The sequence below is a fragment of the Poecile atricapillus genome, chromosome 2 (assembly GCF_030490865.1).
Source record: "Poecile atricapillus isolate bPoeAtr1 chromosome 2, bPoeAtr1.hap1, whole genome shotgun sequence".
NCBI lineage: Eukaryota > Metazoa > Chordata > Aves > Passeriformes > Paridae > Poecile > Poecile atricapillus.
In genome coordinates, this window is record NC_081250.1 from 148,618,547 (window position 1) to 148,634,248 (window position 15,702).

Consider the following 15,702-nt stretch of genomic DNA (forward strand, 5'->3'; position numbering starts at 1 on the left):
AATATAATTAACAAAGTTTTGTGTCCCTGATAATGTAAGGGTCATATATAAAATTTTGCCTTTATTTTTCTTCATTGAAAGATGTGCAGAAACAGCATTTAAGAACAACAGCTTTCTGCTAACTTAAATGAATGAAAAATCTAAACCATCAAAAAAAGTTTTCATCATATTTTCCTCAGCTGTGAATGAGATTTATTAGGTAGTGTGTCAAAATCAGTTATTTTAATTATTTTTCTAATAAAAAAATCTCCAACAACCCTCTACCCCAAAACAATCAGTGGTAATATACAGAAGAATTTAAGAAGAATATTAAAGGAGTGATTATAGGGTCCTCAGTTATCAGAAGGAATTTGTAATCATTTCCAGGACTCAATATTAATAAAAATTTGAATTATATACTCTAGCACACCCACTATTCATAAATGTTCCTTCTACTTTTCCAACGTCCATCATTTATTTCCTCGTCAAAGCCAACAAGAGCTCATTTTTAATTTGAGGGACTCATGTTGCCACATGATTTAACATTATGTTTTCTAGTTAAAGATGATCATTTTGCCCACTGCTAAGGTGACCATGCAAAGGACACTGTTAAAATACTCATTTTAATAAATAAGTAAGCTTATGAATAAAGCATACAGGATGTGGTGTGTGGGGCCAGACATGGGAGATGAGCCACCTCCAGCTTCCTATCTATGTGGAACCTACATGCCAAGGTGGCTACTTCCAGAGTTACAACACTGAGGCCAGAACAGAGAATCACAGAATGGGTCAGGTTGGAAGGCACCACAGCAGATCACCTGCTCCAACCTCCCTGCTCAGGCAGGACCATCCCAGAGCACAGACACAGGATTGTGTCCAGACAATTCTAGAATATCTCCAGGGATATTCCTGGAGATTCCTGGAGACTGGAGGGAGACTCCAGTTCTCAGTCACTTCACAGTAAAGAAATTCTTCCTCATAGTCAGATGGAACTTCCTGGGCATCAGTTTCTGCCTGTTGCCTCTTGTCCCATTGCTGGGACAAGAGCCTGGTCCATGCTCTCACCCTCCCTGCAGACACTGACAGACATTGACAAGTCCCCCCTCAGTCATTTCTCCAGGCTGAACAGCCCCAGCTCCCTCAGTTTTCCTCAGAAGAGAGATGTTGCAGTGTTTGTCTCTGAGGCTTGGTCCCAGGAACAGAGGTGGATTTGGCATCAGGCAAATAGGAAGCATCCTTAATTGTGTCCATCAAAACAAGACAGTGCTACTGACTCCTTCATGTCCCACCAACCAACTGTGGTGTCTCCAGACTGATGCCCAGGAACACTGATCTGTGGTAGCAATGAGAGATGTGAGAGGAGCTGTTTATTCTTTCCTTGGGTATAATGCTGAGAAATTTCAGTGCTTTTCAAAACATTAAGAAATCCCTTAAAGCAACATGTAATTATACAGAGACTGAGAGAGGTTTCCCATGGTGAAGGGGACTTGTGGGCCACTTGGAGCTTAGCTGAAATCCAACTACAACAGATTTGCTCCAAAGCATTAGTCTGTCTGTAAAGGACAAAAACACTTGCTGGGAGAAATTATACCTATGAGAGCAAAACTCAGTTAAACGTCACACTGCCTAATAATGTGACAGAGAAACCCCAAAATTATACTCTGTTACCTACAGTAAGAATCAGGTAAGTCTATGATTGTGTAACCTTTGACAATATAAAATACATCCTATTTGCCTTTACAAGCAATTTGAACAAAAACAGTTAAAAATATGTGTTTTATTGGAAATTTGTGTATTTACCTCACTGACAATTAGTTTCACTCTGGATTTAATCTATGGCATCAATCCCTTTTCCTTTCTTTTGTTAACTCGCTTACAGTTTGATTTCTGCATGGCTGAACTTTGCCAGGGCAGGCAAAGTCATCTGAACATTTCAAACACCCACAAATGAATGTGAACACAACCATCCATCAGAAAGATATCTACTATGTAGAAAACAGGAAACCAAGGAAAAATGTTGTTTCCACTCTGCTGGAGGGGAATTCTGAAAGGTACCATAGCCCAAGACTGTTTCCTATCTTGCTGTCCAATAGCCAGAATACCCACTTTTTTATCATGTTTTTCTCTGAGGTTTGGCCCAGGAACAGAGGTGGATTTGGTACAAAGTACAGAGAAAACATCTTTTCTTGTGAATGAATATGACTTCTAGCATAAATTCCAATTGTTTCCCCTGTAACCTAGATGGGATACTAGGATTACCTATTTAATCCAGTCTTTTTACCCCTGTATTACTAGAAAAATCAGAAGAAATCCAGCAATGTTAACCAATGTTTGAGCTCCCTAAAGGCAACAGCCTTTTGCAGTCTCCATGTGCATTAGATAACACCAGTAAAGGTTGAAGTGAGAGCATCTTGGTAGCTTGAGGAGGAAAATACCACCAGATAATGGATAATTATTGGGGCAGTTGTGGCAAAGTAAAGGGTTACAAGGACTTCTGGACATTGGGAGAGACCTCACCTTGAGACTGGCTCCTTCTGAAAAGCTACTTAATTTTCTAGGCAAATTTATTCTCCTCTCTCTCCTGGATTATTTACCCATTTCACCCTGGAGTTACCAGTCAGCTCTCTCCTTCTCTTGGATCCTGGGAGCCTAAAGTGCTTCAAATCCAGGGCAGTTCATATACAGAGAAGAGTTGAAATAGTGTTGACTTCCAAATTCAAGTTGTGACTGGCCTGAACAGGAAAATCATATGCAACAATCCACTCAGGTAAAAGATGGGTCAAGAATGGAAAGTCAAATACCGTACTTCTTCCACCATCAAGCAGAGGAAAAGCTCAGCAGCCCTCCAGAGACCTTTCCTGCACTGACAAATGATCTGAACACTCCTCCTTTGGGTGGAGGATGTACCCTGAACCCAGGAGTTCCCAGTTTTAACTATTATTATTATTATTACTTATCTGCCTGACTTATGTACATTAAGTCTTAAACATGGAGAAGGACATTCATTAAATTATATTATATTATAAATATATTTTCTATTAATTTTCTTTTCATAAGATTATTCTTACTACTCCATTAGATTCCTGTATTGTTTTTTGTTTTGTACTGATTGTACCTTGAACTTGGACAGATTTTATCAGTGCAGTTTTATAAAACTAATTTGATAGTTCATGACTGCTGCAGCATAAATGTTTTCTCTTGGTCTCTTTCTGAAATTTCAATCACTTGAATGAATTTGTAGTATTTCAAAAAAAGAGGAAAATTATTGAGATCCAAATTATTGAGCACACTTCAGAAGAACCCTATGTTTAGTCTGTACTGGCCACAGATCTGCGTGCTTTCCAGGAGCATGTCATACGTCTGCACCTTTTGTGCCTATCATGAAAAAATTTGGTTTTATTTCCAACAAATATTTCAGTAGATCAGGTATCAAAGACTTGAGAGCAGAACCAAAGCACTTCAATTCTCTTCAATTTTACAGAAGGAAAAGGACAGGAAGAGGGAAGAAAACCACAAAACCACCTTAAAAGTGAAAGCAGACTCTGAGTTCTCCTTTTTCAGGCAGTTTTAATAAAATCAGGACAGTATTGTCTGTCACTCAAAGGTTTTACAGGTCACATGAGAATAGCAAAGCATTTTTCTTCACACAGTGTGCTCCTGATGTGAGGGTATCATTGTCAAAATGCAGACATCAGGTGCCAGGCACTTCTGACTAATAAAATGAACACAATCCAGTTGCTTGGTTCAGGTTGGAATTGTTATCTCCTGCCCCCAGATGAGATCTGTGTAGATCCACCAAGCCCAGTACTTTGATTCATCTCATGAATTCAGTCATTGAATAATGGCCTTTAATTAAAAAAATATATCTATTCATCTAAGATGCTTGGTGACTAATAAAGACCCTTAGGAGAAGTCTAACTAGCTAGACACAACAGAGTCTAGAGAAAAATTCAAAGACAGAACAGATCAAATGACATCTATAATCAAATGATCATTAACAGGAGCATTTTCTGTCCTGTTGCAAATCCTGATGGATCACTGTCCTTTACCCAGCTAATATACTCTATTAATCTTATTCAAGACACAATGTTTCACAGTAAGCTTTAAAACCAGGATAATTCCTAACTTACCACCTTATGAGCAAACCACTGCAGAGCTATTTGCTAAAGTGATATTTTCTAACGTCTGGGAAATTAGAAGAAAGCAAGTGAATGCCCTTTTCTGCTGAGGCATTGACTAAAGTCTGCATGCACTATCTTCCCAAATAGAAGATTCCTAAAAATTCACACTTACAGCTAAATTTAATAGCACACAATCCAATGGACAGTCTGTAGAAAACCTCTTAGCAAGGCATATATCTTTTCCCTGTACTGTTGTTTGCTCATCACCCTCCTATACACACAGGTTCTCTCTCACACAGGATGATAACAGCACTGACTCAAAGCACTGCAGGTAAACTCCATGATGTCCTTTAAGGAGTGAGCTATCATCAAGTCTCTGTGACTACTTAAAAAAGTGACCCATTAAACAGCAGTACTGAGACCCAAGTGACTGCCTCCAAAAATGCTAAGCAGGTATCTCACTCCCACTCTTATCTGTCAACTGCCTTGTGGGCAAAGAGGCCCTCAAGAGAGACCTTGACAAATGAACTGGGCTATCACCAATTGTATGGTGATTGGTGTGAATCCATAGTGCTGGATTCTGCACCTGGGATGGGCAGCCCTGGATGTACAGACAGACTGGGGAATGAGAGGCTGGAGAGCAGCTGTGGGATGGGACCTGGGGGTCCTGGTCAGTGGAAGCTGAATGTGAGTCAGCAGTGCCCTGGCAGCCAGAAGGGTCAACCCTGTCCTGGGGCATCAGGCACAGCATCACCAGCCAGGCAGGGGAGGGGATTGTTCTGCTCTGCTCTGCTCTGCTCTGCTCTGCTCTGCTCTGCTCTGGGGAGGCCTCACCTCAAGTCCTGGTGGCAGTTTTGGGCGCCACAATATAAGAAACATATAAAGGTATTAGAGAGTGTCCAGAGGAGGGCAACAAGAATGGCCTTACAAGAAGTAACTAAGGACACTTTGCCTGTTCTGCCTGGAGAAGGCTGAGGGGAGACCTCATTGCAGTTACAGCTTCCATGTGAGGGGAAGAGGAGGGGCAGGTACAGATCTCTTCTCTTTGGTGACCAGTGACAGGACTTGAGGAAATGGCATGGAGCTGAATGGGGGAGGTTTAGGTTGGATATCAGGAAAAGGCTTTTCACACAGTGTGCCCGAGCACTGGAACAGGTTCCCCAGAGCAGTGATTACAGCACCAAGCCTGCCAGAGTTCAAGAAGCATTTGAATATACTCTCAAGAACATGGTGGGATTCTTGGGGCTGCTTTGTGCAAGGCCAGGACTTGGAGTTGATCCTGATCGGTGCCATCCAGCTCAGGATATTCTGTGTTGTCTAGTGAGATGTTCTTCATATGAACAGGCTCAAGCAAGGAAAAGCAGGTTTAGAATATGAGTGTAATAATAACCTTTTAGCAGGACTTAAATATTTGAAGATACAATTCCATGTTAGAAAAAATCTAAGATATTTTCATATATAGGAAAACTAAGCTCTTGGCAGAGAATGGTGTACCAGCTACCATTTCTGGGGACCCTCTTTCTGTGTACAGACCAAACAGAACAGAAAATAATAAGTATTGCAAGAATCTTTACACTCATTTGACTTCCAGGACAACAAATTTCTCTGAAATTTCAAACTGAACACATTAGTGGTGGTTCTGCACACGCAGAGTCGTATCGAGCAACCCCTTAGCAGTAAGGAGCAGATATAAATACAGGAGAGCACATGGCAAGAGAGAACCTGAACTGCATTCAACCTGTCAGCTCCAAGAGGTACTGAAAGTTCCTGGACCATAAATAAGGAACACAGGAAAGTGGATCTGGGCCTCAGGATTCTTATATGAGTAGACAAGCACAAGTATATGTAAGGGTGAAAGTAGCAAACCTTATTGAACAAAGCTATCTCGAGCCTCCCAAGACTGATTAAATTAAAAAACCAACTCACCCTTTGACCTGGCAAACCAGGGACTCCAGGCTTGCCTTCCTGACCAGGTTCTCCCTTTAAAAGTGAAAAGATTTAGAAAGTTAACAGAATAAGAAACCAGTGAACTATATATGATTTCCTAGCTGTTTCATGCTACCATTATTGCATGGCTACCTAGACAACTCTTACCTGATAATTATGTTGTCCTGTGAGCAGAAAAGAATGAGTAAACAAGATAAAGTGACAATGCCCTGATTAAATACAGAGCACACAACTATATTTAAATTACATAATTCAAACCAGATTTACCTAAATAACACATCTTCACAATGCCATCAATTTTACTAAAGCCAATCAACAGTGAAACACAACAAGCAATTCTAAAGAGAGGAAACAGAGTGCTTGCAAATGAGGCAGCAGTGACAGTCTGAACTGAGACATCCTGCAGAGCTGGGTCATAAAATATAACTGGAATAGGCTACAATTTAAGTCAGAAGTAAGAATGTTGGCACAAACTGTTGTAAAAATTGTGTTGAAATATAAACACACATACTCAATTCCTAGTTTTCATCCAGAAAATATTTCAGCCACAACCTTGTGGCATAACTCAAACCCCTTTGACAGCAACTATTCCCTGACCTTCATGACATGACAGCTCACAAGTTATCAGTCAGTGCCTCTCTGAGATGTGCTGAATGCCCACACAGCTCTTCAGGACATTAGAAATAGAAAAATGCTCAGGGTCTGCATGACAACAGCCTTAAGGCAAAGTCTGCCCATGTCCTGGTTGTCATTTCCCTGTGTTCAGACAGGCCATCCACAGCACGACACCTTCTCTCAGCAATGAAGAAAACTGGAGGCTGTGGGCACTATTTAAATATTTTAGAGCCTGAAAAATGTATAAAATTTTCATATGCCTCACTCCAGCCTGAGTTTCAGCTTCTGAAATTGCAAGTAGTGAGAGAAACAACTTACTGGAGGTCCAGGAAGTCCAGGTTGGCCTTGTGGTCCTCGTGGCCCCGGCTTTCCCTACAGGAATGTTTGGGTTTTTTTTTTTAAAAAAGTGTTAAAATATCTTTATGAAAATGTGCATGAGCACATTAGACATGTTGTCTGTCTTTACAGAACCTATACCACCACTTTCCCCACCAGTCCTGAAGAACCAGTGCAGAGACCAGCTGGTTTTCTCCTTAATCTCTTGGCTACTCAAATTATCAGCACTCACTAGACTGCAGACAGACTGATCCACCCACATTCAATAGGCACTTATCCATATCTGGTTCTCTGTTTTTCAAAGGTAGTGGATGCTGGGATATCCTGGATATTCCACTAAAAGACTCTGGGTTGGGGTTTGGTGGTAGAGAAGAGCGTTTTTTTTTTGCATAAGCAGCTTCCACCAGCATTTTCCCCAAGCCTAGAGAGTTCTGAAGGGCCTTAAAGTATTATTTACATGATGCATACAATTGTATTAAGTAACAGCTAAATGCAAATTATAGATCTACCAACAAAAAAAATCAAAACTTAAGTATATATATACATTTTATACATAGGACTAAACACAACTGACAGATATGTCCCCCTGTTTGAGTGCCCAGGTTCAGAGACAAATCAGACATAAAACTCAAATAAAGTTTAATACTAATGTTAACATACCCCTGTCCTTAAATAATTGCACAGCTGACTCTACAATTTATACTTCTCATTGATGTAAGATTCTCTACATCTGAAAATGGCATTACCCTTTTTCCTTTTTTGGTTATTTTCTCCACTGTAAATAAGAAAATTTATTTCTTGATGTCCTAATAAAACTTCCATCCCCCTTCCCTTTAAATTATTATTTTAAAGCAAAATCTAACCTAACAGGAAACAGAATTACATTAAAATATCCTTGCAATGAAAGAAGAGATATTGAGTCTCTCTTACTTCCTCTCCTTTTAGGCCTTCAGTACGCACCTGCAACAGAAATGAAGAGTCATAAAGGATGGCAAGAGTAAATACAAGGCAGAAGGTGCCATAGGTATGATGGGCCCCCACAGGGTCTGTTTCTCCCCTTGCTGTTCCTTCAAGTTGCATAGTAACACCTACAGCTCCTCTAATCCTGTTGCAGGCTGGAAGATGCTTTCTATTTAAAGAGCTCAGATTGAAACAAGGTTTTCTCTCACCTGTGAAGTGATTTGGGTGGCTGTAGAAACAGTAAGAACCTAATTAATTATCTCATTATATAAACAAGTTAGTAAATTCCCCAGGTCTTGTTTTATTCTAATCACAAAGATCTATTGAATGCAGAAGGAAACATGTAACAGGCAGACTGGTTTGGGATATGCCCCATCAGTCAAACTCATTTTCAGGGGTTATACACATCATTCAAAATTTCTTGGTAATTGCTGTTCCTTAATTTATATCACATTTGAGCAGCACAGCAAAATGTTCTTACCCAAATAGGCTGTTTTTTCATAGTTTTCTTTTCCTAATTCCTTTACTTTCTACCACATTCTGAGTAAGGGAATTGCCTGCTGACTTTCCTGTGATTACCAGGGAGCCTCTCATTCTTGTCTTTAGTTGAAGAATGCTATTTCCTAATTTCAATAATATTTTTTTTGGAAAGTTAAAGGAATACTCCCAAACTGCTTTGTTCTGCTTTTGCTCAGTTCTAGATCTCTCCTCTGCATATGTAGTGGTAAATCTTTCCTCATTCACTCGGAGATGACCTCCTCATACACACAATACTAGTCTCTGGACATCCTTACATCCCTGCCAGGGATGTGTCTGGCATCAGTGAAAGGCACTGCTGAAGGCAGTGGGACACATAAAGAATGTTAATTTAGTGCCACAGGAAAGATAAACCCCACTCTTCTGTTTTCTGTTTAATTTTTTCATGATTGCTTTCCTGATTTCAGCACAGCAAGTTCCAGTTGTTTTATATTCCACCAGGACTTTTCCAGATGTAAGCCAAGGAAAGATCATTCCCTTTCATCTGAAACTGCCTTTTCTTCTCCTGCCTTATGCTCAAGTCCATGTCAAAGACACACAGCTACTCAATACTGAAATTTCATTTGCTTTTTTAACTTTCACAGGCTCTATGTACCAAAGGCCACTTGGAATCAACTCAACAACTGTCAGAAACCACACAGTCCTGTCACAGTATTGCTCTGTCTAATGCACTTGAGGCAATGCTTTCATTGCCTCAAGTCCTGGTCTTCACAATCTCCCAAAACTATGGCAGAGCATCTCATTGGAACCTGTCACATGCCTTCTTCAAAAGTCTTCACTTCTTAAAACTTCTTTAAGAAACAAAAACCAAAACCCAAAAGTATTTAAGAACATTTCTCAGTGATATCCTCCCACCCTGCATTTCTACTTTCTCTTCTCATGCAATAATGCTAGAAAGTTTGTGAAAGCTAAAAAAATTCTTACTGGAGTGCCAGGCAATCCTGGAAGTCCTGGTTCACCCTGCAAGGAAATACAAAATAAATGAAAAAACATACGTAGAACACAACATGGCACATTACACAACAGTGCAAAATAAAAGCAACATCCTGAGAATGTTTTCCAACTGTTGTTGTACATTCTTATTTTCAATACCATCTCATAATTAATAGATCTGGACACACAATCTCATTTGACTCTGTTTTCTCTGCTCTGCAGATGAATACATCTAGAAATTTGCTGTAGTAGTGTCTGTGTTACTGTGATGTTTTACATTTTGATGACATTCAGTGACTTAAAATGAATGATGCATTGGATGCGCAATAGCATTAGATTTATTCTTCAAAAAGTCTTGTATTTGGTCTGCACACTTACCACACGAATAAACTATTTGATGCTTAGATCCCTAACAGACCTCCAGGGGGACAGATATTTAAGAGGTCAAAATGCTTTTGTTTGTTAGTAACCAAAATAACTGCAAAAAACATGGGAAATGGTACCATTTTCCCCAAATAATTTTATAGAGGAAATCATGCCATAGTGGTTGCAGGACACCTCTTTCTAAGATTTATTGCCATCTAGGGTATCAATTTGTCCCAGGTAATTTTTCTTCAGCATTGTCCACCATTAATTATGCTTTAAGATGGTGCATACAGAAGGTTTATCCTTTAATTTAGGCATAGACTGGTGTTAAGTTTATCACATAGCTTCCTTCCACACTATTTATTCATTACTTATGTGAATCTCTGAATGACCCAGTGTCCTGGGGAGACTTTACCTTTAAGATAGCTTTGGGAGCTAGGGAAGTTGAAGCTGCTGGAGACTGATGGGAGTCTTTTCTTGTGACCAATTATTGGTCATTTCTGAGAATTGGCGGTGTTTGTAACCATTGAGAAGTGAGATGAACTTGTGAACACCACCTTAAGATGTAAAGCCAGAATTCTCTTGTTCTCTTTGGTTTCCAGCCTCTGAAGAGGCAACAGGGCTCTGTATCGGCCTCCTCCCCTCCCCTCCAGGCCGGACAAGGCCGCAGAGGGCGGAGGGGGGGAGGGGGGAGAAACGGAGCCGGCCAGCCTGGCTTGGTTTGCAGTTTCTGCTGCTGAACTGAAACCTGACACCATGAACATCTGCAGCTTTCCAAGACTTGAACTCTTTTACTACCTGGATGAGACTTACAGATTACTCCTCTTCCCAGAGAGAGAGAAGGAAGAGAGAGAGAGGGATAGTCAACATGAAGATGACATCATAAAACCATCAAAGACAGTGAAGAAAAGAAATAGGTTTTAGATGGAGAAGAGAGAATAAGTAGATGCTTTTATAGCTGAAATATTTTTCTGTTAAAGCTATGGAGATGGACAGTAGTGTTCTGAAAAAACTCCTTTAATTCATGACAGAGTATATTGGGAGGAATGGAGTGTTCAAAGTGTGGATTTTAAGCAAGAGGTGGAGTAATTGTGGTGCAGTGAGGTGCTGGAAAAGAGTGGGGAGAAGTAATAGTTGAAGATTTGGGGCCTTGAGAGGCAAAGAGAAAACTTCTGTTTCCAGGGAGCCTCACAGAGACAGATGAAGAGAACTTTTGCCTTTGAGTAACTCATCCTTAAAAATGCCATCCCTAGACTCATGACCCATAACACACCTCAGAGTGATGTGAAATGGGAAGAGAAAACTGATGACAGATTTCCGGGCAGCTGGCATCAGAGAAATAGAAAGCTATAACAGAAATAGTTTTCTTGTGAGAAACTCCATAGATTAGCAGAAGAAGACTTCTGTTTCTCTACAAAGACTGATGAAAAGACTCTAGCAGGAATTGGGACTGTTTCAAACACCAAAGTTCCAAAGTTTTTTGTCTCTATGTTGTCATGTGAACAAGGGAATGGCTGGGTAGTGGGGGAGAAAGGGGGTTTTCTGGAAGTTTTATTCTGGTGTTCTTATTCTTGCAGTTTTGTTAATAAACTTTCTTTGTTCCTTTTAAGTTTTAAGCCTGTTTGCACTTGTTCTAATCCATATCTCAGAGCAAGAAATAAGTAAGTTTTCTAGTATTTTTTTAATTACTGCTTTAAAACCACAACACCCAGACTATGACCTTTCATTTTTTTTTTTTCTCTTAAGTTCAATTATTCTTTATTATTTATTCAGAGCAGCAAAGAATGGTTTGGGTTGGAAGTAATCTTAAAGATAGAATCACTGAAACATTAAGGTTGAAAAGACTTCCAAGGCCACTGAGTCTAACCGCTGACTGAACACCACTATGGCAACAAGACCAGAGCACTGAGTGCCACATTCAGTCATTCACTGAGCACCTCCAGAGATGGTGACCCCACCACCTTCCTAGGCAGAGCCTTCCAATGCCTGAGAAACCCTTCAGTGAACAAATTCTTCCTTCTGAACAACCTGAATGTTCCCTGGAATAGCTTGAGGCCATTTTCTCTTGTCCTGTTGCTGGCTGCCTGGGAATAGAGAGCAATCCCAACCTGGCTACAACCACTTGCCAGGGAGTTGTGCAAGCAATAAGGTCCCCCCTGAGCCTCCTTTTCCACAGAATACACCAAGCTCCCACAGCAACTCTTCATAGCATTTGCCCTGTAGACCCTTCATCAACTGCACTGCCTTTCTCTGGCAACACTCTGGCACCTCAATCTCCTGCTTTTCATGAGGGACCCAGAACTGAATGCAAGACTTCTACACAGTGCCCAACACAGAAGGATAACCACTGCCCTGGCCCTACTGGCCACACTAGGGCTGACAAAGAAGGCCAGGAGGCTGCCTGCCTCCTTACCCAGCTGGGCACATGCGGCTCACCTTCAGCTGCTGTCGGCCAGCACCCCCAGAGCCTTTCCTGCTGGACAGTTTTCCAGCCACTCTGCCCCCAGCCTGGAGCACTGCAGGGGCTTCTTGGGACACAAGGGCAGGACCCAGACCTTGCTCTTCTGGAACCTCATCCTGATGGCCTCACACCATCCATCCAGCCTGGCCACATACCCCTGCAGAGTATTCTTACGTTCCAGCAACTCAATACTCCCACCCACCTTGGTGTCATCACAAATTTACTACTGAGGGCACATTCAATGCCATTGGCCACAGGACTGAACAGGACTGGCCACAAGGGACAGCACTAGTCACCAGACACCAACTGGATGCAGCACCATTCCCCACCACTCTCTGGACACGGCCATCCCAAAAGTTCTTAACCCAGCAGAGTGCCCCTGCCCAAGCCCTGGGCTTTTCCAGGATTGTGCTGTGGGATACGGAGTCAAAGGCTTGGCTTAAGTCCAGGGAGACTCCATCCACAGCTTTCCCCTCAGCCCTGAGGCAAGTGACCTCAAAGAAGATCAGTTTGCTCAGGCAGGACCTGCCTTTCCTAAACCCATTCTGTCTGGGCCTGATCCCTCAGTTGTCCTCTCTGGGCCGTGTGATCCCCCTCACAGTGATCTGCGCCAGAACCTCGCCGGGCCCCGAGGTCAGGCTGACAGGCCTGCAGTTCCTCACATCCTCCCTGCCGCCCTTCTTGGGCCTGGGTGTCCTACTGGCACCTCCAGTCACCTGGGACCTCCCTGACTGGCCAGGAATGATGACAATAAAGGATGGGAGAGTTGCCTGGCAAGCTCTTCCATGGGCTCCCTCAGCACCCCTGGGGGACTCTGGGCAGCCCCATAGACTTGTCAGGGACTCAGCGGCTCTGTAGGTCACCAGTGACATCCACCAGGATTGCAGAGGGTCAGGTCTGCTCCCTGTCCCTGTGTGCCAGCTCAGGGGACTGCTTGTCCTCCAGATAACCCATCTGACTCCTGAAAGCTGAGGCAAACAAGGCATTCTCTACCTCAGCCTTTTCCTCGTCCTTTGTGACCATGTTCCCCTCACCCCCACATCGAATAAAGAAAGGAGATTTTTCCTTGGCACTCCTGTGTTCCTAATCTCTTCTAACAAAGACTTTTTATTGTCTTTTACAGTAGTGGCCAGATTAAATTCAAACAGAATTTTGCCTTGCTGATGATCCTTCTGCCTGGGCTCAGGGCCGGGACACATGGTGGGCTGGGTGGGTAAAACACTTCAGCACGGCACAGGGCTTCTTTGGGGATGTTTAGGGGAGGAACACACAAGGTGGCACAACACAGAGCTGTAGGTCATTGGAACCAGAACAAGCAAAGGCAAAGTTAAAAGGAAAAGGCCTAAAAAAGGCCTTTGTGACCAGGCTTGGCTGCATGGAAACCGCCAGGCCTCAGGGACAGGGCGTGGCCTTGCCCACCAGGCCTTTGTGACCCGCGGTGACGTCACGTGCAGAGGCCATTGTGACACAGGTCAACGTCATGACCATGGGGGCTATAAATACCGACAGTCGCCACTCTCAGGAGTGCAGCTCTCTGAGGAGGCAGCAGCTTCACTGGAGGCAGCAGCTTCTCCGAAGGCAGCAGCTACCCGGTGTGCTTGTGGCCAGTGTCTGGCAAAGCACACAGAAGATGTCTGAGAAGCAGCAGGCGAACGCTCGCGGCCAGCCCCGTGAGTGGCAGCCCCTGCTGTACAAGCGGCATGGGTCAGCGGGAAGGCAGGACAGTCACCTGCCACCCATTCAACCTGCACGTGGGGACCCGCTCGACATTCAGACCCTGCCAGTTTGGAAACAGCTGGAGCACTCTGAGAGAGAGGTGCTCCTCAAGCTGATGGGAGGGCCCAGCAGCAGCGTCTGCAAGGACGTTTTCAGAGAGCTGGGCCCACATCTGCGGGAGAACAGGCCCATTGAGTCCACCCTGAGAACCACAAAGTGGTTAAGTGGACGTCAGGGAGGGGAGGGAATGCGTCGGCCCACCGGGCAGAGTGCGCGTGACAAGCAGCTGTGCCTTGAGGATGTTGAGGCTTTGCTGTGTCGTGCGGATAAAACGTTGCAGGAGGCGGATGAGCTGTTGTTTGGATGCAGCTTCTCCCCCCTGCACGACAAAGAAAGCCCCACGACGCCCAGGTGCATCCTCAAGGATACACCAAGCCCCACTCTGGAGCCAGCTGCAGGCCCCACGGTGCCTCACAGCACTTGCAGCGTGACCAAAGACGCTGCAGGAGAGACACCAAAGTCCTCTGAGCTGGTGTCTCTGGACCAGTTGCTGGCCGAGCTGGGCCCCGTCTCTGACGACTCGCTGTCCTGTGACTCTCTCGTTAAGGAGCTCCTGGAAGACTGGGAGCAAAAAGAGCTCCCTGACAGAGAAGGAGCAGGAGAGAGGGACAGCGAGCCAGAGAGTGCCTTGTTTCTGCCACCGCAAGGCAAAGCAGGATGTGTCCTCAGGGATGAGTCAAGGGTCACCCCGGAACTTGCTGCAGGCTCCCAGGTGCCTCACGGCACTTCGGGCGTGACCACAGACTCGGGAGGACAGGCAGAAAACAAGGCAGAAAACAAGGCAGAGACGGCAGCTCCCGACCTGTTGGAACAGCTGTGCTCCACCTCTGGCGAGTCACTGCCCTGCGATGCTCTTCTAAACGAGCTCCTGGAAAAGTGGGAGGAAGAAAGAGGAGCAGCAGGAGAGAGTGACAATGAGCCAGAGAGTGCACAGTCTCTCCCAACAGAAGAAGAAAAAGAGCCAGCATCTTTGACTGCGGACAGCGATGAGGGCGATGTCAGCGAGCCTCTCCCCATGGCACTGCCTGAAGAGGCAAACACATCTGCAGTGTGTGCCTCGGCTGCCGTGGATGAGGCCGGCGCAGCATGGCTTGAGGCTGGCTGTGCCCAGGCCGCCCCTCCCCAGGAAGGGCCCCGCAGGGCTGGGGAGCCGGCAGGGGCTTGCCCGCTGCCTGCCCAGCCCCTGGCACGCAGCGCTCCTGCTTGCCCCGCCGGCAGCGCAGCCCTCCCGCAGCCCCCGGCCCCACGGCCATGGCGCTCCATCGCCAAGACGGCCCGGCGGGCTCTGCGCCGGCTCTTCTCCTTCAGCTGCCTCCGGGGGCAGCGAGAGGAATGAGCCCAGAGCCAGGACCAGGAGGAGGCCCTGAGATGCCGGCTCCCCCTGAGAATGATCGGCTCCCGGTGGCAGGGCCGGGTGGCATTGGCACCCCACCCCAACTTTACCCCTTCTCCTCTTCTCCCTCTCCCCTCTCCCATCCCTATCCCTCTACCCCACATTTCTTGTTAAATAAAATCCCCATTGTTAACTTTGGTAGATGGTCTCTTTGGCACCTTCATTCACACACAGGCATCTCTCACTGACCACACCATACCAGGGGCACACACCTGCTCACAGCACTCCAGGTGTGGCCTCCCCAGAGCCCAGCTCAGAGGGACAATCACTGCCCTGGT

General features: G+C 44.6%; 1 protein-coding gene across 1 annotated transcript in view; it reads right to left on the reverse strand.

Annotated features, from left to right (window-relative positions):
• COL22A1 (collagen type XXII alpha 1 chain) overlaps positions 1 to 15,702 on the reverse strand; it is a 239,702-nt gene that overhangs the window by 84,809 nt on the left and 139,191 nt on the right. The window contains exons 20-23 of the mRNA XM_058833583.1: positions 9,420 to 9,455; positions 7,929 to 7,958; positions 6,981 to 7,034; positions 6,027 to 6,080 (exon numbers count right to left, since the gene is read on the reverse strand). Of these exons, the coding sequence (XP_058689566.1) occupies positions 6,027 to 6,080; positions 6,981 to 7,034; positions 7,929 to 7,958; positions 9,420 to 9,455 (174 nt within the window). The remainder of the gene's footprint in view (positions 1 to 6,026; positions 6,081 to 6,980; positions 7,035 to 7,928; positions 7,959 to 9,419; positions 9,456 to 15,702) is intronic.